The sequence below is a fragment of the Lynx canadensis genome, chromosome C1, assembly GCF_007474595.2.
Source record: "Lynx canadensis isolate LIC74 chromosome C1, mLynCan4.pri.v2, whole genome shotgun sequence".
NCBI classification, from domain to species: Eukaryota; Metazoa; Chordata; class Mammalia; order Carnivora; family Felidae; genus Lynx; species Lynx canadensis.
This window is the reverse complement of record NC_044310.1, coordinates 71,097,415-71,121,120: the sequence shown is the minus strand read 5'-3', so window position 1 is coordinate 71,121,120 and position 23,706 is coordinate 71,097,415. Positions and strand designations below refer to the sequence as shown.

At 43.2% G+C, this 23,706-nt stretch overlaps 1 protein-coding gene across 1 annotated transcript in view; it reads left to right on the top strand.

Moving 5' to 3' along the window:
• Positions 1 to 23,706, top strand: part of LPAR3 (lysophosphatidic acid receptor 3) — a 75,803-nt gene that overhangs the window by 15,334 nt on the left and 36,763 nt on the right. Inside the window, exon 2 of the mRNA XM_030325605.1 lies at positions 10,288 to 11,044. Within this exon, the coding sequence (XP_030181465.1) occupies positions 10,309 to 11,044 (736 nt within the window). The 5' untranslated portion in view covers positions 10,288 to 10,308. The remainder of the gene's footprint in view (positions 1 to 10,287; positions 11,045 to 23,706) is intronic.

Below are 23,706 nucleotides of genomic sequence, written 5' to 3'. Positions count from 1 at the left end.
GATGCCTTTTGTATGCATTTTCATGACCCGCCACCTTTGTGCTCTAACTACCAGACAGGCCCTGCGGGGTGGGAGAGGGAGGCTGGATGGGAAGGGCTGTGAGATTCCCACTTGAGTGACGAGTGCTGCTCCCTGACCAGGGCGTAGAATCCCTGCAGGAGACCCTCTGGCTTATTGGTTTAGCAGTAGTGGTGCTCTCTTTTAGAACCTCCGAAGCCTTGGGGCGCCTGGTGGCTCAGTCGGTTAAGTGTCCAACTTTGGCTCAGGTCATGATGTTGGGGCTCATGAGTTCGAGCTCTGTGTCGGCATCTGTGCTGACAGCTCAGAACCTGGAGCCTGCTTTGGATTCTGTGTCTCCCTCTCTCTCTGCCCCTAGCCCGTCTGCACTCTGTCTCTCTCAAAAATAAATAAACATTAAAAAAAAAAGAACCTCCGAAGCCTTGATTAAAACAACTCTTACCTACTATAACCACATGCTTTGAAAATATGATTTTCCTTTCTATACAGAGTTTTAGAATTCAGTCAGGCACTAACCTGGGCTGGCATCATCTCCAGAAGCACAGAGGGGCCACACTGCAGATCGCTATGGACCCATCGCTGGTGACAGTGGGGGAGTATTTGGAACAAACTGTATAAAGCAAGAGACTCTTGAAGATCCATTTTAGGACTGGAGGCAAGGGACAGGGCCATGCAAAGGAGTGAGCAGGGGAATGCAGTATTGCAGTTAGGTTGAGACAAACGGTTTGGACCAAAATTTTGTCTGCTGTGGGTTTTACATCTAAAGAAACCTAATCACCTTCTTCTTCTCCTTCTCCTTCTTCTTTTAACGTCTTTTTATTATTGAGAGACAGAGACACAGAGCGTGGTCAGGGGAGGGGTAGAGAGAGGGGGAGACATAGAATCCGAAGCAGGCTCCAGGCTCTGAGCTGTCAGCACAGAGCCCGACACGGGGCTCAAACTCACGAACTGCGAGATCATGACCTGAGCCGAAGTCGATAGCTTAACCAACTGAGCCACCCAGGCGCCGCTCAGAAACCTAATTTTCTTCTTGTGGAAAGTCTTTGCTATAAGCAGGAACATTGAAGTTTCTCAAAATATATTTTCACAGTGACAGGGTTCTTTGTACAAGATACTTCCTTTAGCTATAAATGTCTACACTTTAAATTATGGCACTTTCCTCCTCCAAACAGTAAAGCATGTGATTACATAACGGTCTAAGGATTATTTGCTGTGTGATAGAACATGTTATATTGTGTGTAAACATTCATTTTAAGCATTATGCTTAGCATCTTTACTTTTGAGAGGGTCAGAGGACAAAGTGTCTGTCATCTTTCTAGCCTCGTGGATTAGATGGCACTAAAATTGCATAATAGATAAAGCAAACACAATGAAACATTCACATTCTATTTGGACAAGTTAAGTCAGGGAATCTGCTGATCACATAAAACCCACGTCTCACTTCTTTGGTTTAGTTCTGCATGTTTTGCTTTCCTGTTTAATCGAGAGGTTTAAGACAGACTTCAGTCATCAGTGACATCTGGGGAACAATACATTCACTCATGGTTGTTTAGTAAACAAGTCGTAGATAGAAGCACTGTGTATATACCGTGGCCTCTTATGAATCCGCCCACTCGATGGAGAGAGAGAGCCCGGGTCGAACCAACTGCCATACAGCAGACGGTCCTCCTTACCTAAAGGGCTCAGAAGCGTGCAGTGGCAGAGGGACATGTTTATTCTGCCAGGCTCCAGCTGCAGCTCTCCCCCGCAGGTCACCACCGCTGGGCCGAGCACGACCGACCGGAGCCACGGAAGTTTGTCATTTCCCAAATGCACCCCGCGTGTGTCTGCCCCTCCTCTGTGTGGCCACTGCCTGGGAACTTTACCACCAGTAGAGGCCCTGGGTGCATTGTGGAGGCCTTGTTGTGTGGAGACGGAGGGTCTAAATCAGAACAATTTTGTATGCCCGGCTTTACTATTCCTTCTTAAGAGATACTCAATCACAGACAGTATCCATTTAAATTGAATCTCAAACAAATTGCTTCTCCTCTGTGTGTTTTACCCTAACAGAGTACAGCAACTGTTGAAACGTGAGCTTTATTTATCTTGAAATGACTGAAGCGTAGTGAGGTTGTTAACATCCTCTCCTCTCTTTTTTAAAATCTATTTTATTTTTAAATGTGAGTGTTTTAATTTTTTTTAATGTTTGCTTTTGAGAGAGAGAGAGAGACAGAGCATAAGCGAGGGAGGGGCAGAGAGAGAGAGAGGGAGACACAGATTCTGAAACAGGCTCCAGGCTCTGAGCTGTCAGCGCAGAGCCTGACGTTGGGCTTGAACTCATGGACCGTGAGATCATGACCTGAACTGAAGTTGGGTGCTTAACTGACTGAACTACCCAGGCAGGTTCCCTTTTTTGTATTTACAGAAACATTGAGCAGATAGTATAGAGTCCCCTTGTTATCCTTCTACTCCCGCACACCGTTCTTTCTATTATTTGCATCTCATCAGTGTGGTATATTTGTTATAATTAGTGAACCGATATGGATATAGCATTATCACCTAAGTCCGTATTTTATTCAGATTTTCTTCGTTTTTACCCTAATGTCCCTTTTCCATTCTAGGATCCAAGACACGTATTGTATTTAGATGTTATGTCTCTTTATGTCTTCACTGTGACAGTTTCTCAGATTCTCCTTATTTTTCTTGACCTTGACAGTTTTTGAGGAGTCCTGATCAGGAATTTCGCAGAATGTCACCCAATTGGGATTTGTCTGAGAGTTTTCTCGTGATGAGACTGTAGTTGTGGGTTTGGGAAACAGTAGAGTGCCATTCTTAACATATATCAAGAGTACAGATTGACAACATCACTTATCACTGTGGCTGTTGACCTTTATCACCTCCGTAAAGTCATTTGTCAAGCTTCTCCACTGAAAAGTGATTCACCCCTCCCCACCCCCTGCCCTTTCCCTGCTGTCCTCTGGGAGGAGTTATGTTCCCCTCTTTTAGAGTAGAATGTCTGTATAATTTATTTGGAATTCTTCTGCATGGGAAATTTATCTCCTCTTTTTCATTTGTTATTTAGTCATTTACTCACATCAGTATGCATTAAGAGTGTTTATTTTATACACTGGTTTATAGTCCAATGCTGTTTTGTTTTGTTGCTCAAATTGTTCTAGCTTTGGCCACTGGGTTGCCCTCTCTTTTGAAGTTATGTTCAAAGAGGAGTCATAGTTTCTGATATCCATACACACAAGGGAGAGGTCTCAATTGTGGGACTGCCCTTCAGACCACCCTGTTCAAGGGTGGTGAACTCTGCTCCTCACACCTCTCAACCACTGGGGCTTGGAGCCAAGTCCGTGGAGAAAATGAGAGAGTTGTGAGATCCAAATTAGAGGGTACACAGAAGAAGAAAGTAATAACGCTCGGATTGGGTAAACAGTTACGGGCACACGGACATGTATGCACAAGGATTGCATTTAGTTCTACGTTTAACAAGTGTTTTACTGAGTGCCTACTGTGTGCTGGGCACTGTTCCAGGTACTGGGGATGACACACCCTAACAACACAATGTCCTTGACTTCCTTCTCATGAGAGGTAGACCATAACCCCAGTAGATGGTGACAGGTAGTCAGAAATGCTGCAAAGAAGAATGAGGCAGAACAGAGGGCGAAAGCTCAGCAGGGTGGCGTGAGGTGCTCCTTTAGAGAGTGGCAGAGGAGGGCTGTCTGATGCAGTGACATTTGAGCAGGAATGAAGTGGGGAAATGAGCCTGTGCGTATGTGGGGGAAGAGGCTTCTGGGCAGAGGGAATAGCAAAGTCCAAAGGCTTTGAAACTAATGGCTAAAATGAACCTCAGGGATCACATGTGGACTTAAATCTCCCATGCTATCCTGATTTTACTATTAACATGAATTATTAAAAAGAATTCAGTGAGCAAACGTGATTGCTTATGCAGAAGTGGTCTCGTTTCTGGCCATTAGCACAGCAGCTGACCTAACCTCCAACTCCCATCTGGCTGGGGTTTCCAGAGGGGAGCGGACTATTCCACATTTGCAGGCCTCAGGAAAAGGAAATATGCACAGCACCCACTGACCTCGTTCAGGATGCCCGCTGTTGTGTCCTAGGAGGAAGGGGGAGCATTATTGAAAGCCAGCTAAAAGGCCAGCAGCACCGTGTCTTATGAGATGTAGCCAGAAATAAAAGCTGCTTGAGTGGTTTTCAAATGTCTTAATTTTCATAATTGTTTCCACATTATGGGCTAGCTGAACATTTTTTCAGAGAATCAAGTTTGGGATGGTCTAAATGAAAGCTTTGCTCATGAAGTTTTCATTTGGATTCCACATATAGACTTCCTAAGCCATCATTTTATGAAGTCTTAAATTACTGAAGTTTGAAGTTGTGGTAATAGCTCCAAAGTTTAACATCTTTTGTTTGGGGGGTCGGAACTAGCCAAATCCTCTAAACCTTTGGTATAAAAGAGAAGAAGAAAAGAGGGGGGGGGGGGAAGGAAAAAAAAAAGCAGCTGGGGATATGGCAGAATTAAAGCTTCGCAACATTAGTCTTGAAATTGACCATGTTGTGTGGCCCACTTCCCATAAAATTTGAAAACAAATTTTCAGAAAAGTGCCTTTTCTGTGCTTCTCAGGGCTGTTAAAGCAAAACAAAGAAACCCAGGCTATTTATAACAACTAGATTTTTTTATGGTATAGGACGGTCTTTGAATGTGTCTTGATTGGATCATTCTGTTTTGGTAATTCTGTAGTGATTGTAAGTGTGACTGTAGTTGTTGGGTGTTTTGTTTGCCCGTGGAGACAAAGTGGAGTGGCGTCCATAGGCATGCGGGCCTGGGAACACAGCTGCCTGAACAGAATCCAGGGTTGTCTCTTACTAGTTGTATGACCTTAGGGAAGGGCGCTTGAGTTTCCTCACCTGCCAGATGTCTGTGATAGTATGGGCGTCACTGTTGGGAGGATTAAATGAGATGACCCACCAGGCACAAAGTAATCACTCAAATATTAGCAGTTAGGAATAGTAGTAATGACGTGGACATAGGAAGTTAACTAACCCAAGAACAGAGGTAAGTAGTTCTCTAATGGACACATTTAGTGCATGATACGGAGGTCAGCAATGGTGTTTGACCCTTTCGTGTTAGTGGGAGAAGAGAGAGTGTAGGACCGAGATTTATTCGTTCCTCCCACAAATGCTGATGCCACAGATGTGGTCAGAATTGGCAAGATCCCTGTTCTCCTGGAGCAGAACAGTCCAGTGGTGGGAGATGGACCATAAATGATGCATAGACACGGAAGAAAATATGTAACAAATGATAGATGCCGTGGTGAAGATAAAACAGGGCTCTGTGGTTACTTTGGAGTTTTCGGAGAAGGTGTCTCTGCGGAGGAGATGTTTAGGCCCAGATCACAGATTCCTGTTTTAAGGGTTTGAGAGAGTTCAAGAGATAATAAATTGATCATTTGTTAGGAGCTCATTAAATTTTTTGGTAATTTCCAACTAAGAAAATATGATGATCTGTCATTTGTATGTACTAGGGACCATCAATAAGCTTGCAGCATATGACGGGGGGAGGAAAAAAATCAAAAGCACTAATTCACAAAACTTCCAGTTATTCAATTAAAAAAAATTTTTTTATATGTTTTATTTATTTTTGAGACAGAAAGTGACAGAGCATGAGCAGGGGAGGGGCAGAGAAAGAGGGAGACACAGAATCCAAAGCAAGCCCCAGGCTCTGAGCTGTCAGCACAGAGCTGGATGCGGGGCTTGAACTCACAAATCACGAGATCATGACCTGAGCCGAAATCAGATGCTTAACCAATTGAGCCACCCAGGCACCCCTTCTAGTTATTCATTTTTGAAGCTCTGGGGTGATTGCATTAGGAAACGTTTTACAGGAGAGCTGGGTAAAGGGATGTCCTGATTTGATTAGTTGTCAATGTCTGAGGTTTTACGGTTATATGACATTTGAGGCAGGAAACCATTTTATTTTCATTATCACTGAAAAACTCTCAAGTGTGCTGTGCTGGTGAGAGTAGCAATAATGAACATAGCGAATCCTTGAGGCTTTTCCTTTGAACGTGAATTTTGATTTTTCACAGCCATATTTGTCAAAGAAAGGTAGGATACATTAAGTGGAATGTATGGTCCCAAGGCAGAATTAAACTAGCATTTAAAAGTCTCTTTACTTATTTATTACAGAAAATGTAGACCAGAGAAAAAACTGGGAAGAATTTTTTCTAAGTGTTTATTTTTGAGAGAGAGTGCTGGCAGGGGAGACAGAAAGAGAGGAGGACAGAGGATCTGAAGCGGGCGCTGCACTGACAGCAGAGAGCCCCATGTGGGGCTCGAACTCACAAACGGTGAGATCATGACCTGAGTCAAAGTCGGACACTTAACCAACTGAGCCACCCAGGAACCCCAGGAAAGAAATTTTTTAAATGATCCCCAATTCTACCATCCTTAATGAACTATTTGCACTTTGAGATTTTTTTCCTTCTATTTTTCTGTATCTTTAAAGGATAACTCAAGAAATATATGTGTGTAAAGTTTGAGAAATGTAGATATGTACATTTTTCTGTAGTGGGCTTTTAAAATGAATAAATCTTTTTATTTCCAAAAAAAGAAAAAAAAAAGAAATGTGTGTGCATATATATGAATATATATGTATGCATGTGCATACATACTTATATAATTATTTACAGTTAAGATGATGGCATGTGTGTGCTTTTTCTCATGGTAAATACAACTTCATGGTAAATACAATTTTCAGTGGCTGTACAATATTCCATCCTAGGGAATCTTTTTCATAGTTTCCCTGTGTGAACTTTATTTGCTCTCAGTGTTGGTTTCTCCCAAAAGTAGGGTTTGAGGCTGGGAGGTAGGGAGCTGTTTGGTGAGAGTTCTGGTTAACCATGTTTTTTTCTGTGGTTTCTCCCTCATCGTGGTAAGACAAAACTACTTCTCAGTCTCAGGATGATTTTTGTTGAAATATGTTCTAAGAATGTGCCATTTGGGGTTTGATGGAAGGAAAGTTGAATTTGAAGATTTTTCAAGTAAAAATCATTGAGGTTTTAGGGTATCATATAATTACAAATTCCACCATATTTATGAACCAAAACTAAAATGTTAAGACCCCTTCAAGCGGAAATTCAGGAAATTTAAAGTGTTCTTGGTGGTATCTTTATCCCAGTGTCTTTCTGACCTATTAATTGATATTGCTGATGAGTTAGTCAAGGATAACATAACTTTTAAATTAGAAGTGTGTTTCTCTTGGGGCACCTGGATGGCTCAGTTGGTTAAGCATCTGACTTGGCCTCAGGTCATGATCTTGTGGTTCCTGAGTTCAAGTCCCACATCAGGCTCTGTGCTAACAGCTCAGAGCCTGGAACCTGCTTTGGATTCTGTCTCCCTCACCCTCTGCCACTCCTCCACTCATGCTCCATCTCTCTCTCTCTCTCAAAAATAAAGAAACATTAAAAAAATTATATATATAAAAAAATAAATGTTTCTCTTAGCTATCTAGAGTATATAGCAAAACAAAGTACATAAGTTATTTTTTATTAGTGAAAGAACACATAATAATTGCACCATTAAGATTCTTCATGTTCTTGAATGGTTTGTCTTGAATTTCCATATACTTTTAATACTGTTGAAAGCTGAATTTTCTCCTTGAATATTTGAATTGAATTACACTAGATTAGTGTCTTCAACTCTCATATGCAACTGGTGGGATTAGAAATACGATGAGTTTGACAATATTTATCAGAAACCTTTAAATAAACTTATACCCTTTACTTCATGAAGTTGAAATCTGTGGATGAATCCTAAGCAATCCTCTTGGGCAAACTGCCTGTTGGTGGTGGGTCAGTTGGGCTGCTTCCATCCAGAGGGGACCTTCAACCCCGACTGTGGGGGTGCCTTTATAAAATAAATAAACAAGGGTTTGGTCCTTTTCTTTAAAGGAAGAAATCCTCAGCAAATAGTTGGCCAAGTATGTAGAGATTAATGTACAAAAGTGCAGCCTTGCTTATAGAGGCTAAATATTATAGACAACTGAAATGTCCAACATGTAGGGATTAGTTAAATAAAGTGTGTCATGTTCATATACTGGAACCTTATGAAGCTATTAAAATTATATATTTTTAACTGGGGAAAATTACCATGATACAGCATAGGTATGTTGGCCTGTTGATGGAGTTGTCTGCTGTTGGCAGTTAAACGTTGGTGAATGTCTGCCAAAGAGAGTAGTTTTTCTTTTGTGATTAAAATTGAGTCCCCTTTCCTTGTAATTGAAAGACACTAGAACCATTTGCCTCTTGAGACCATTGCCAGTTTGTTTATTTTAAGCATATAAAATGATATTTTACTTCGTATTTACTATGACAGAGAAGTAGGTACCTAACTCATGTTAAAGTATCATTACACCATTAAAATATAAATTAAAAAGGAAACCCAGGGGGGTGCCTGAGTGTCTCAGTTGGTTAAGTGTCTGACTCTTGATTTCTGCTCAGGTCATGTTCTCACAGTTGTGAGATTGAGCCCTGTGTCAGGCTCTGCGCTGAGCATGGAATTCTCTACCCCTCCCCGCCCCTCCCCCCTTCAAAATAAATAAATAAATAAATAAAAACTAAAAACAAAAAAAGACGGTCTAAGATATATTTCTGTTTTGTGCCATTTCAAATTGATATCTGCTCTGCTTATCCTGATTCTGGATATGGTATTGGATTACAGCATTTATAAGAATCTTAAAAGCTAGGGATTTCTGTCAAGCTCGTACTGTTAGAGCCACATCATTCACACCAGTGGACTGCTAGTGCCTGGGCCTACTGGATCTCTGGTTTTCCAGCTAATAAATTGCAGCCTCAGTCCTTGAAAGGGAGCCCATAGTCATCGTAGCTCTCGGTTTCCTGGCTTTCAACTCCAGCTTCCTTTGATGGGACCCTTCATGGCTGTGGCCAGACCACTGTGAGGCAGAACACCTGTTCTCTCTCCACCAAGCATAGATGGATAGGGATCCTTAGGCTCCTCTCAACCCCTCCTTGGCCAGAATCCCTTAGTTTTGGTGTCCAAGAGATCTTGTCCTGAGATCAGCGTCTTCTCTGCCTGCCTGATGCCCCAGTTTGGGGCCTACTTTCAGACATATGTCCTGAGGACTCACCCTCACTTGGCAGGTATGTTCTTACATCCTTGGAAGTCTGCCTAACCTCCAGAGCTCACACCACCCGCTGCGTTGAAAGCCCAGGGAAGGAAAGTGATTTAAACTGATTGAGTCTTGGGGCGCCTGGGTGGCGCAGTCGGTTAAGCGTCCGACTTCAGCCAGGTCACGATCTCGCGGTCTGTGAGTTCGAGCCCCGCGTCGGGCTCTGTGCTGCCTGCTCAGAGCCTGGAGCCTGTTTCCGATTCTGTGTCTCCCTCTCTCTCTGACCCTCCCCCGTTCATGCTCTGTCTCTCTCTGTCTCAAAAATAAATAAACATTAAAAAAAAAATAAAATAAAATAAACTGATTGAGTCTGAAAATCCAGTAAGCAGATCCCCACTGGTATAATTTGAATTAGGACAATAAGGAAGAAGTGAAGAAAAAAAGTAAGGAGGAGTACTGAGAACAAAGTCTTCAGCCCTGCATCACATGCTTAATAAGTGAGCGTTGTTATTACAGCTTGAGACGAAAAGACGGCAAAAGGAGGATCAGGAGTAGAATCAGAAGTGGTACAAGACCGATCTCTTGGGGAGTCCATTTGGTCGTGTGAAGAGTATCTCAGTACTCATTATCTTGGTGAGAATGTGCCTGGCCTTACCAACTTGCCCTTGCCTAGTGAACAGAATCCATGAGTAAGGAATGAACTGGAAACCACCAGGAGAAAGGCTTTACGTGCTGTGTTGTCGTTGTTACTGGTGCAGAGTGGATATTGCAGGGCTCAGAATATCTGATCTGTTGCTGATCCATGATCATTCATTCAACCAGCCAGCCATTCAGGAAATACCGGTCATGAGGGAGCCAGGACAGGTGGGTCTTGAGATTTTAATGGTGAACAAAACAGCCGTAGACCATCCCTCACTGAGCTTGGACGTAGCCTGGGAAACAGACAACAATTACTAATGCAAGATAAATGTTGTGATAGGAGGTCAGGGGCCAGAGTCCTGGAGCAAGGGATATTTACACCGGGATCTGAAGGATTAACAGCAGTTGGCTAGAACACGGGGCTTAGCAGTGGCAATTGGTGGTTTAGCGATTGAATTTGCAAAGAGTGATGTTTGTTTCTTCTTTAAATTTCTTTCTAGGATGTTCGGTTCTTCTCCACAATGAATGAGTGTTACTATGATAAGCGGATGGACTTTTTTTATAATAGGAGCAACACAGACACTGCCGATGAGTGGACAGGAACGAAGCTTGTGATTGTTTTGTGTGTTGGAACATTTTTCTGCCTGTTTATTTTTTTTTCTAATTCTCTAGTCATCGCAGCCGTGATCAAAAACAGAAAGTTTCATTTCCCCTTCTACTACCTGTTGGCTAACCTAGCTGCTGCAGATTTCTTTGCTGGAATTGCCTATGTATTCCTGATGTTTAACACTGGCCCCGTTTCAAAAACTTTGACCGTCAACCGCTGGTTTCTCCGCCAGGGGCTCCTGGACACTAGCTTGACCGCCTCTCTGACCAATTTGTTGGTTATTGCTGTGGAGAGGCACATGTCAATCATGAGGATGCGGATCCACAGCAACCTGACGAAAAAGAGGGTGACGCTGCTCATTTTGTTTGTCTGGGCCATTGCCATCTTTATGGGGGCGGTCCCCACACTGGGCTGGAATTGCCTCTGTGACATCTCTGCCTGCTCTTCCCTGGCCCCCATTTACAGCAGGAGTTACCTCATTTTCTGGACTGTGTCCAACCTTGTGGCCTTCTTCATCATGGTTGTGGTGTACCTGAGAATCTACATGTATGTCAAGAGGAAAACCAACGTTTTGTCTCCACATACAAGTGGGTCCATCACCCGCCGAAGGACACCCATGAAGCTAATGAAGACGGTGATGACTGTCTTAGGTAAGAGGAACCAAGGGAGCCATTATTCCCATTCGTTCAGCAAATATTTATTGAGTGCCTAGTGTATACAAGGTGCTTGCTAAGTGAATGCAGTAGTGAACAAGAACAGTCATAAATCCCCAATGTGCTTGGTGTTTACACTCTTGCAGGGGAAAACAAGTCAAGTATTGTAATGGGGACAAGGAAAATAATTTTGTAATACATTTTAATATAAATATATATTATATTATGATTTATATTAATATATATTATATATAATTATATTATTTATTAATTAAATATATATGTATATAATATAAAATTATATATAATTAAATTATATTATATTTATAATTAAAAAATTATTAAATAAGTTGATGAGTCTCATTGGGAAAAATAAAGCAGGGCAGGAAGATAAGGAGGCTAAGCAGGTCTAGTCTGCAGTTCTAGCTTCCGCTGAAGATGACTTTTGAGCAGACGTGAAGGTGGTGAGGAAGCGAGCTGTGTGTGTGTCTGGGGGAGGCCATCTGGGCAGGAGATGCAGTAAGGATAGGAACCCAGAACAGCAAGGAGGCCAGTGTGGCTGGAGTAGAGCAAGTGGGGAGAGTGGAAAAAGAGGAGTTCCGGGAGCTGATGAGAGGTGCTAGGGCCACTCAGATCACATAGGGCTGTGTAGTTATCGTAAGGACTTTGGTTTTTCTGAGTGAGATGAGAAGCCATGGGAAGGTTTTGAACAAGGAGGTAACATGATTGGACCTGCATTTTAATGGTACCTCTTTAGATGCTGTTTTGTGAGGGGCAAGGGCAAAGGCAAGAAAATATAAGAGGGCAGGCATTTCAGTACTCACAGAGGTGATAGTGACAGGGACGAGAGGGCAGTTGGGAGGTAGTGCCTTGTCAGATTCTGGATGTTTCGTAAAGATCGGGGTGACAGGATTTGCTGATGGATAAGGTGTGAAGCACGGTGACAGGAGGAGGGAGGGTGGGGCATGTCATTCATTGAGATGGGGACGCTGTGAAGGAGGAGGTTTGGGGGGAAGATCGGGAGTTTGGTTTTTAGAATCGTATTAGACATCCAAGTGAGTTATTGAATCAGGAGTTCAGGGATTAAGTCTGGACTGGAGATTCACTGAGAGTCATTGAGGGAAGAGATGGTATTTTAAACCAGAAGAGTGGATAAGCTCACCATAGTGGGGTGAATGTGGATGGTGAACATGCAGAAGAGGACCAAAGAATGAGCCTGGGGGCCCTCCAGTGTAGGGAGGGTGGGGAGGCAAGGAACAACCAACAAAAGAGCCCTCCAAGGAGTAGCCAGAAAACCCAGGAGAATATGGTGGCCTAGAAGCTGTGAGAACAGAGCCATCAAGGAAAGGGAGTATCTGCAATGTGAATATTCTTGGGAAGTAGAGTGAGATAAGGTCTTACTAGGCTTAGCTTAGCAAACTAGTAGTTTAAGAAAAAAAAAAAATTTTTTTTTTAATGTTTATTTGAGAAAGAGAGAAAGAATGTAAGCAGGGGAGAGGCAGAGAGAGAAGGAGACACAGAATCCAAAGCAGGCTCCAGGCTCTGAGTGGTCAGCACAGAATCTGTTGTGGGACTTGAACTCACAAATCACGAGGTCATGACTTGAGCTGAAGTTGGACACTTAACCGCCTGAGCCACCCAGGAGCCCCAGCAAACCTAGTAGTTTTTAGGTGACTTTGAGAAGATCAAATCTGGTATAGCCTGATCAGAACAAAATGAAGAAAGGGAGAAGAGGCTTTAGGGCAGCAAATTTGAACAGCTCTGAGGACTTTGGCTTTGCACTGCGAGCCCTGTCCCTAGAAGAGGTGTCTGGGTGCATAGAATTTTCCTTTGGTTTTGTTGTCAGTCTGGTCGGCTGCCCTGTCATTCTAGTCCGGGTTACAGGTGGAACTGGTGCTGTGTGGGCTCACAGGCCTTGTCTTCTGTCAGAGAGGCCATTTCTCACCATGTGTGGTGGCTGCAGCAGCGAGGACTGTTGTTGAGAGACCCTGGAGTATGTTCCCGTCAAGTCCCAGTACGAAGGAATTATGAAATGAATTCTTGGGAAACAATTCATATTAGAGGATGTAGGGAATCTGTCGTATGGTATGGGAGGCATCGTGATGCCTCTGGGTCCTGAAATTGCTAGTCAGATATGGAAGTCAGCAGATACATACCGTGATGGTTAAAATGATTTCAAACTGAGGGTTTGTTTTCGTTAACAAATATTTATATAGTACTTACTATGTGTTAAGCATTGTCCCAAGTGTGTTGTAGATACCATCCCGTTTAATCCTCATGGCGATCTTGTGATACAGGTGCCACTGTTATCCCCATTTACCAGATGGAGAAACTGAGCAGAGCTATATGCCCAAGGCCACTCAGTGATGGATAGTGTCACCAGCACTCACCGTGTGGTTGGCCTTCAGAGCCCACATGTGTAACACTGTACTCTCCAGCCAGTTTTGATGTATTTGGACTTTTTACTGGTTTTCTCTTTATTCTGTCTTCTGCTTTCACCCCCTCATTCTTCATTTCACCCCTTGATAAGAATGTAGACTAAAAGTAAGAAAAGGAAGGAGTCACATTAATCAGTTTTTCCACCCTTGAACTAGATAGGGTATTGATGTTTTTGGTGAAGAATGATGTTCAGTATTTGTTGGGATTGTCAGTGAATTCTGCTATTTTCCCTTCTGGATTTGCAAGCATCATTGTTTGTTTGGCTATTTGTCTTGAGAGGTTACCTGCCTGATTAAAGAGAAAGCTTTCTGTTTTCGGCTTATTATATATTATCTACAGTCTGTAATCCTAGGTGGGGAGAACGGGACTCTGTAGGATAGTGATGGTCACTAGCTTCAGGTTTGAATGTAACTTTGTCTGGAACGGTTATGGAAGGGTGAAATACAGGAGCTATGTAGTTTTGGCAGGTGTGGTGTTCGATAAGGGAAAAAAACAGAATAAACTGTGAAATTGCTAAGTAGGATGAGAGAAGTTGTGGCACTAAGATGGAACAATGTGGTGGAATTGGTTAATGGCGGGAAGACAGTTTGGTGGAGAGGACCTGGGGAAGTTCCTTAGTGGTGAGACAGAGGTATCTGGTGGAAGATGAGAAGTTTGGGGACAGAGGAAATGAAACTGAAGAGCTGGGTAGTATGAGGTTTTTAGACTTGGAGATCCTGATTTCTTTGGATTGCAGAAGATATGGTTTTAGCCACAACTCTGTCATTTCCTACAAGGGTGATACAAAGCATATTATTAGCTCACTTTTTCCTGGTTAAATTTCATCATGTGAGGTGGATTAGATGATCTTTAAATTCTTTGCAAGTTATAAATCCAATGATCTTGTTATAACAATAAGTGACCAAAGTCAACACAGAATTCAGTGGGTTGACTGTGTATCAAAGCACAGTCTTTTTCCATGAAAGCGTCTATCATAGTATCTCCTCAGGGAGGAAGATACATGTAAGAATTCAGTTGCCTAACGCAAGCGTCTCCCAAATAATAGCATCTCTGAAAAATCAGCAGTGGTAGCATCTATCATCACTGTAGTCACTGGTTCTATGTATGTGCAAATTAGTAGCTTACTACTTATTTCTGTAATGATTATCTGATTTAATCATTTGGACTTTTCTGCTTTCATTGATATATATGTTGTGGGAAAGATTAATATAAGATTGGGGTTTCTTTTCAATACACCCTCTTTTAAAGATTACAAAGTCAGCCAATTAATATATATTAACTGTTGAACAGCATCTAAAAGGCAAGGAGTTGCATGAATTCAGTGAGCTGAATCTCATTTCAGAGAAGGAAGATGGGATGGACAGGTGGAGTTTGGGGACGGCTTCTCGGAGGGCTTGGGATGTGATCTGGAAGGATGGGTGGGATTTGAGTGGGCAAGGGATTTTAAGTAAGAGAAGTAACAAAATCAGAAGGACAGTAGAAACATCTAAAGCTTGAGTAGTGCCACAAGGAAGGCCTGGTGGAACACTGATGCATGTTGTGGTACAACAGAAAATAGCTCAACCGTGAGTCAGGAAATTTAGTTGGCCATCCTCTTTGGAAGGAGAGAGGTAGACCAGATGACCTTTGTGTGTCTTTCCAGCTTTAATTTAGTATTTTGGTTGCATACAAGCATACAGAGCTGGTTAGGGAGCAGATTTTTTTCCTTGTTGAGGAATGTGATGATAGTGTGAATTTTAAATCCGTATATGAGTGGAAAGGCATCTAGGCATTGTGTGCCCATTTTAGCAGCCCGGAGGCAGAATGCTTGCTCATTTCAGGGTCATAATGTGTGATGAGCCCTTTACATGAAAGAAGTTGCTTATTGAATGTTCTCATGGAAAAGACATTGCGGACACATGATCCCTGCTTTCCACAGGGCACCAAGGCCTTGCCTAAGAGAGGGTCATGTATTTTGAAATCCTACTTGTTAACAAGGCTCATTGGCTGTAGCAACCAGACAGATGCACAAGAAGCCCCCCATGAAAACCTCTCATTTATTGTCAGACAATATGCCATGTGAACTGTGAATACAAGGATGTTATGTTTCCTGGGAAATGGGCTGGATTTTCTTCTATTTTGCAAAGTCTTAAAAAGTAAAAAGGAAAGAAGTCTGAGGGTATTGTGAACCATACTTTTGAAATCTTCCATTAGCCTTGTCTCTTAGGGTGGTGTTTTTCAGACCTCAGGTTGTGACCTGTAATGAAATCAATTAGGAGATTGTAACTAATACTTTTTGTGTGTGTACAGGATTGTAATATAAAACGTATTTTCTTTTTTTTAAGTTTATTTATTTTTGAGAGAGAGAGAGCACAAGCAGGGTAGGAATGGGGAGAGAGGGAGAGAGAGAATCCCAAATCCCAGCTTTGTGCTGGCAGCACAGAGCCCAACACGGGCTTCGATCCCGTGAACCTTGAGATCATGACCTGAGCTGAAATCAAGAGTTGGATGCTTAACAGGCTGAGCCACCCAGGCACCCCTAGAATGTATTTCTTAACATGGGTTATGGTCAAGTCTGCTTGAAAAGCCATGGTCGAGGTTTCTTTTCCAGCCAATAATGACTGACATCTTTTAAAATATAAGAAACATGATGGGGGCACCTGGGTGACTCAGTTGGTTAAGCCTCTGACTTTGGTTCAGGTCATGATCTCTCAGTTCGTGAGCTTGAGCCCCATATCAGGCTCTGTGCTGATGGCTCAGAGCCTGAAGCCTGCTTGGGATTCTGTGTCTCCCTCTCTCTCTGCCCCTCCCATGCTCCCTCCCTCCTTCTCTCTCTCTCTCTCTCTCTCTCTCTCTCTCTCTGAGTGTGTGTGTCTCAAAATTAAATAAACATTTAAAAATTAAAAAAAAATACAAGAAACATTATGGCTAAAGGACCTTGAAAAAGGTTGTGGTAACTGAAACAAAGAGCTGCATGTTTTTCTTGTCATTTCTCCCTCCTATCTCTCCACTTAGGTCAGTGCTAAATTCCTCTTGCTTTCTCTCAGGGGAGAGAGGAAAGAGGCGAAGGTGGTAAAGAAACAGTGCTGGGGGTTCTCATGCTGGGAGGATATAGGTGAAAATTCAGTCCATCATGAGCCTTGCTAGAGTACTAGTAATAAGCATACATGGTGTTTCTGCAGCACTGTGTCTTTTTCAGGGATTTATTTATTTTTTTAATGTTTATTTATTCTGGAGAGAGAGCAAATGAGGGAGGGGAACAGAGGGAGAGAGAGGATCCAAAGCAGGCTCTGCACTGACAGCCGTGAGCCGATGTAGGGCTCAAACTCATGAACCTCGAGATCATGACCTGACACTCAACCAACTGAGCCACCCAAGGTGCCCCTTTGTCAGCATTTTAGTACATGTTCTCATTCAGTTTCAGGGAAATCCTACAAGATAAGTGGGGAAGATATTATTATTCTATTTTTCTGCCTCCCTTAGATATGCCTTATACTCAGCTATAATTATTTATGGTTTGGTTTGTTTGTTTGGGATCCTAAACCTCGTGCATGGTGGAATACCTTCCCCCTTATTCTGTCTGGGAAGCTCCCTTTCATCTTGTAAGACTCAACTCAGGGGCCTGTCTTCTCTGCATCTTTCCCTGCCCTACCTAGGTAAATCTGCTTACTACCGCCTTTGGGCCATCTCTATTTTGTCCGTACTTCAGCCAATCCATTTAATTGTTCCATGTTCCATGCCTTCATCTCGAACTAGAGTGGTGCCTGCTTTGCAGTCAGGGATTGTACCTTATTTATCTACCTTTGCGTATCAAACGTGTAGCACACTGACTGGAACATATTTGTTGAGATTATAATAGAATGAGTGAGGGCGCCTGGGTGGCTCAGTCTGTTGAGTCTCTGCCTTTGGCTCAGGTCATGATCTCACGGCTCTTGAGTTCGAGCCCCGCGTCAGGCTCTGTGCTGACAACTCAGAGCCTGGAGCCTGCTCCGGATTTTGTGTCTCAGTCTCTCTCTGCCTCTCTCGCTCTCTCAAAACTAAGTAAACACTTAAAAAAAACTATAATAGAATGAGTGAATTAATGAGGAGATTGAAGTTAAGGGAAGTTAAGTGGCTTCTCAAGAGCTGCAACTAAAAATAGAAACCAGGTTTCCTCACATCCAGCCTGGCCTTCGGCAGGCTCTGGGCGTGATGTGCCTGTGTGTGGCCAAGGAATGGATGGGTCTCCCATTTTATAATATGGGAAACAGAGGTCTTGGAAGGGTGAGTGGTAGTGCTGTCTTGGGAAGAGAAAAACAAATGAATACTTTTTGAGCTCCTACCATTAGGAGGCCTGCGTGTTACATGCTTTGGGGATTTGATTTCACTTACCCCTCATAACAATGCTGTGCAGATCTGTTTTGTTGATAAGGAAATTTGGGTGGACTTAAGCGTCTTGCCCATAGACCCATATTGGCAAAAATAATAACAGTTAACATTCAGGATGTACTATATGTGGTTCTGAGCCCTTGGCACATTCTGTTCCATTTAATCTTCATGACAGCTCTTTGAGGGAAGTCCTGTTATTATTACTAATTGAAGAAACTGAGGCCCAGGAAGTTCAGTTGCTTGCCTAAAATTAGTAGCAGAGCTGAGAGTCAAGTTCAAGCAGATTGGCTCTAGGACCCCACTCTTCAAGGTTAATTAGCTTCACATAAGTGATAGGGATAGAATAACATCAACCCTATTCATGAGGTTTATAACTTGTGTCTCCCTTGATTTCTGTTTATGTCTGTAAAGTCACTTGAATTCTCAACATTTAGCTGACTCTTGATTTGTTCTAAAGATTTTGCAGTATGGCAGTGACAGTTACGACTACCTCTCTGCAGGGAATGACAGCCGCACGCTCTTGAAACTTTATGCAAGATGTAGATGGCAAGACCAGGGGCCTGGGAATAGGGAGGGAACCAGATTTAAATCCTGGCTTTGCCACTCCAACTTATGTGACCCTGAGCAATTTACACAGCATCTGTGACTTGGCTTCTTACACATGGGGATGATATCAGTGCCTCTGGCATGGCAAGGTTTTGAGGATGCAGTGAGATAATGCACATATAAGCACCTAGTATAGTGCTTGGCACATAGTACGTGCTCAGTAAATATTGGCTATATTGGCTTTAGTTTGACTCTGAAGAGCCTGGCCCTGCATTTAAGCAGAGTGCCCTTTTCCCCGGTAATGTCACAGGTACTGTGGAGAGGGAGCCCGGAGGCCTACTGTTGGTGCCATCGTGATAGCAGGTTTTGTGATGTGGACAAGTGGTCGGGAGGAAGTTGACTGGGTATGTTTCTTCCCAGAGACTGCCTGACAGCTGGCAAATAGCATCAGCTCAGTTCCCGGAGACCGAGGCCGACCTAAACGTGTGGTCACCACAGAACGGAAAGGCTCTGAGTTTGCATTATTGGTCTCTGTAAACACCGACCCCCACCATGAAATGCTGTTAATGATTCCTGTCTCTGACAGATGATCTTTGCATTAATAATTCATTTCACTTTTGCAACATTTATGAATAAAACATCCTAAGTGAGACCCTGACCACTAAGTGTTAGCTTAATAAGAATCCTGTAATACAGCACCAACATCTTTGTGTGTGATCTAGAAGACATTCCTCATAAGAAACTGTCCTGTCTTGCTAATGAATCCCACCAGAATGCTTTCTTAGTCAAGTACTGTTCCCACCTATACTAGTGCTGGGATGTTTGTTCTTCATCTGAAAAGAGCTGAGACCAGAAGCTAGGCCTTTTGATATTATTTATAGGTTTCATCAGTGAAATATCCTTGCTCAATTAAAAAAAAAAAAGTGTATCTGCTCCTTCCCTGCTCGTACTCTCTCTCTCTCCCTCTCTCTCAAAGTAAATAAAAATGTTTTAAAAAGTGTACACACATGCATACACGCACAAGCACACGCACACACACAGAGGCCAGGAGTCGAGAAGAGCTAATAGAGTCCCAGGAAATTCTAAAATATTTGTTCTCAGCATTAGTAGCCTTTCCGTGGCTTCTGCATCACAGAAGCCTGCTCTCAATGTTTCGCTGCCTTGCATGCCTGAGTTATCAGATACCTGTTGAAAAAAACAAAGTTAAACCTTTGCTTTAAGAAATGTTGAAATGATCAGATGGTTGGCATGCAGGAGCCCTCTTGTTGCTGTGCAGTCATATCAGACAGAGAATGACTAATTCTTTTCAGAGTCAAGCCATCCAGGCACCAATACTTAGTACATTGAGTCCAGGGGTGTTCAAACTTTTGTTTTAAAACAGCTAATCAAAGGAGTGCCTCTTTTGCAGAGACTTGATGTGTTTCCTGGTATTGCAACAGGTGCCTTGGGGGAGAGAGGCGTTTGATTCCAGGGCAAGCTGTAAGTGATCAAGTGGCTCTTGGTTGTTGCCCTCCCACAATACTGTTTGACCCACCCTCTGCGTACTGAGCGGGGACATGGTGATCGGGGAAGACCTCACTGTCTGGACATGGTGATTGGGAAGACCTCACTGTCTGATGTTACAGGGAAGACAGCTTCAAGTTAAACCCCATCCTTGTATGCCACTGAATCCCACTCCATCCCATCTTTTCAGATTGCCTTCATTTCTTTTTTCTTTTCTTTAAATCAGGCTCTTTTTAATTAACTTTTATTTTTGAGGGAGGGAGGGAGAGGGAGAGAGAGAGAGAGAGAGAGAGAGAGAGAGCGCGCGCACACAAGTGGGGGAGGGGAAGAGAGTGAGGGAGACACAGAATCTGAAGCGGGCTCCAGTCTCTGAGCTGTCAGCAGCGAGCCTGATGCTGGGCCTGAATTTACAAACCGTGAGAACATGACCTGAGTCGAAGTTGGACGCTCAACCGACTGAGCCACCCAAGCGCCCCAGATTGCCTTCATTTCTTAAGACCCCTCCCCCTGAGACATGTTTAGGGGTCTTTTCCTCCCCTCTGTCTATGTAGCTGTTTGTTGTCTCCAGTCTGGCTCTTGGTTCTTTTTTTTAACCTCCCGCTTGACTGCTTCAGATGCCTCCCTCTGCAGTCAGATCAAAAGTCATTTTTTCCAAATCATTGTTCTCATTTCCAGTATAATCAGTGCCCTGCCTTCTTTCTTCCATTTCTTCCATACACCCCTTCGGTTCTGTGATGCTAAATTCACTCCGCTTGTTATATTCCCCAATCAGACTTCCTCATTCACAACTGTTTTTCTGGCTTTTTTTTTTTTTTTTTAAAGAAACCTGAGACCTTCCTCTTCAGCTGGAACAAACAATTATTAAATATTTCCTGAGTGCAAGATACAGAAACACCTCTCAAATTCTACCTTTGTGTTTTCCTCCAGCTTTTATTGAGGGGTAATTGACAAAGCTGGATATGTTTAAAGTATCTGACATGATGACTTGGTATTCATACACATTGTGGAATAATTACCAAGATAATTTGCACATCCATCTCGTCATAGAGTGAGATTTTTTTTTTTTTTTTTTTACAGTGAGAATGCTTAAGATCTACTCTCAGCAACTTTCAAGTACGCAGTATCGAATTATTAACTGTGGTTGTCATGCTGTGCTTAGAATTTACAATTTTTATAACTGAATACTTGTGACCTTTGACCTACGTCTCCCCATTTCCCCTCCCCCCTGATAAACACCATTCTAGTCTCTGTTTCTATGAAATAAGCTTTCTTTCCTCCTCTCCTTGGTTTTTTTTTTTTTTTTTTTTCCTTAAGATTCCACATATAAGCGATAGCATGCAGTGTTTGTCTTTCTCTGTCTGGCTTATTTCACTTAGGAGAGATGTTCCACTACCCAACTACATCCAGCGCTCCTACCAACACCCAGCCAGCCTCCTAGAAGGTTTAGACTTTCAGATCTCAGTAATACCTTCCCTTAGGGCCTCGATTTCTGCCAAAGGAGAGTGTGGCCATGGCATGTTATTCAGACCACTGAATGTCATACCTACACCAGTAGGTCACATCACTGGGCTGACACCTGGAGTAGCATGGGAGGTACTGACCCATGGTAGAATTTTATCAAGTGCATGTTAACATTGTTTGTATTTTTAGAATTTCAGCTGGGGGCCACTGCATTCGGTGCATAGCCAAAGCAAACTGGTTGGGTGGGAATTAGGAGTAAAGGTGCTTACTGGAATCATGGCCTCTCAGACCTTGGGAGCAACACAGAAGCTGGGATAAAGGGCAGGTGAACCAGAAGTATGGGCTGGGGGACACCACAGGTGAGCAGCGCGTCCATCTGCTCTGACAGCTGTCCCTCTGTTCTAGCCACCCACTCTCCCTCACCACCAGATTATCGGTATAACTGCAGAGTGTGACAAGGAAGGACCCTGTTACCTTGTAGAATCAGTGTCTGTTGAGAGATGTCCAAATTCACCTTATAAATCATTGCTAGTATTATGGCCAGAGCTCTGGACTTCCTAGTTCCTGCTTCTTCTAATGGGTCTCCCTTCTTGCCTTGGTGAAATATACCTGTCCTTGGATGCCTATGTTACCATGATATATGCCAAGAGTTGTTTGTTTTCATCAAGTCAGAGAGTTCATGGCCCAACACAGGGCCTGTTTTATCCTTTGATTTTCTGAACAGGAAGAGATTTCTGGTTTTTATATTTCCTCATTGTGAACATTTACCAAGTACCTACTGGGTTTTAGGCAGTATACTACTATAAAACGTGGCCTCTACCCTAAAGGCATTACGAATTTGTGCCTGCTCTGATATTTTATGGTTGTCGGGAGGTGACCAGGGTTTATGAATCGACAGTTGGGTCGTGTGTGAGATAAATTACACAGAGGCAGATCTGCTCTGTTGGCTTTTGTATGTAAGACTTAAGGGGAACCCTGTTTATAGGCTGATCTGGGGAAACAGGAAGGTTACCCCCAGAAAAGATAACTAATAGGATAACTTAAGGAACAAAGAAACATACAAAAGGGCCAAATGAGGGAGCCCAGGCAAAAAATGATGTGGGTTTGGATGGTCTGTGGAGGCTTCCTTGTAGAGGCAGGCTTTGAGCCAGCTCTCAGTATGGCAGGTGGAGAAGAGAGGGTGAAGCATTGCAGATAAGTGGAATGACAGGATAGAAGACAGGCATATCTCTATCTCTATATCTATATCTATATCATCTATATATCTATATCTATATATCTATATCTATATCTATATCTATATCTATATCTATATCTATATTTGTCTCCAGGGAAACCATACTGGGGCCAGGAGTGGGAAGGAGAGCAGGGCAGACTGATTTCTGAAAAAAGGGGTTTGCATAGTAATGACAGTCTTGTTTGAGAGGCATACTGGGGTCAGAGTGGAAGGCCTTGAATCTTAAGATGGTGTGGACTTTATTGTCAAATGTCTACAGAGGCCAGGAAGATGATTTTGGTCCATGGATTGGGCCTGGGGTAGGTACAAGGCATTAGGGAGGGGTGGCACCTGTGGCTAATGGGACAACTTCAACTTTTGTTAAAGGACTCCACAAGCCAAATTATATTTGTGGCCCGGGCCACAGCTAAACTGCCTTATCTCGCAATGGAGAGCCCTTGAAGAGGCTTGAAGGCATTGATGGGTTGAGAGGAAGGTAGGAGTTGCCAGATGCAGAGTTTTAGAAAGATAGGAGAGGGTTGAAGAGGGAGAGATCATTTAGGAGATTGCTGGAATTGGCCGAAGGCTCTGTGGGTGGTATAGCTCAGAAGCCACAGGGAAGGCAGAGCTGGCCCCTTCCAGAGTAGGATGGTTCAGCTGTCCGCAGCAAGCCAAGTAAGTAAGTGCACACCGGCCAGGAAGAACAGCCGGGGAAGCCCAGCAAGGAGAGCAGACAGGGAGCAGACCAGTGGAACGTGAGCTTGTGGAAATCTGGCAAGAGGCAGAGATCCAATAAGCAGATGGCCAAAGTCAGAGAAACTCGGAAGCAGGAAGCAGAGATCCATCCTGGAAACCAAGATTCAGGGGCAGGAATTCATCCTAGAAACTCAGGCTTCTTAAAGCCTTTGAGCGTTGCCCTTCCTCAGCTCCCAGCCGACCTCACCTTCCTTGCTGGCTCTAACCAAGAAGATAGAAGTCACCTGACACAGATGCTCCTGTTACCCCTCCTTCCACCGTCTTAGCCAACCTGCAAAGGCCTCCATTCTTACCTTCTAGCTCTCTACGAGAGCCCATTACTCCCAGCCTCCCCAGGAGCCTATTCTCTAATTCTTGCTCTCCTGTGTATTTGACCATTAAATTATAGCCC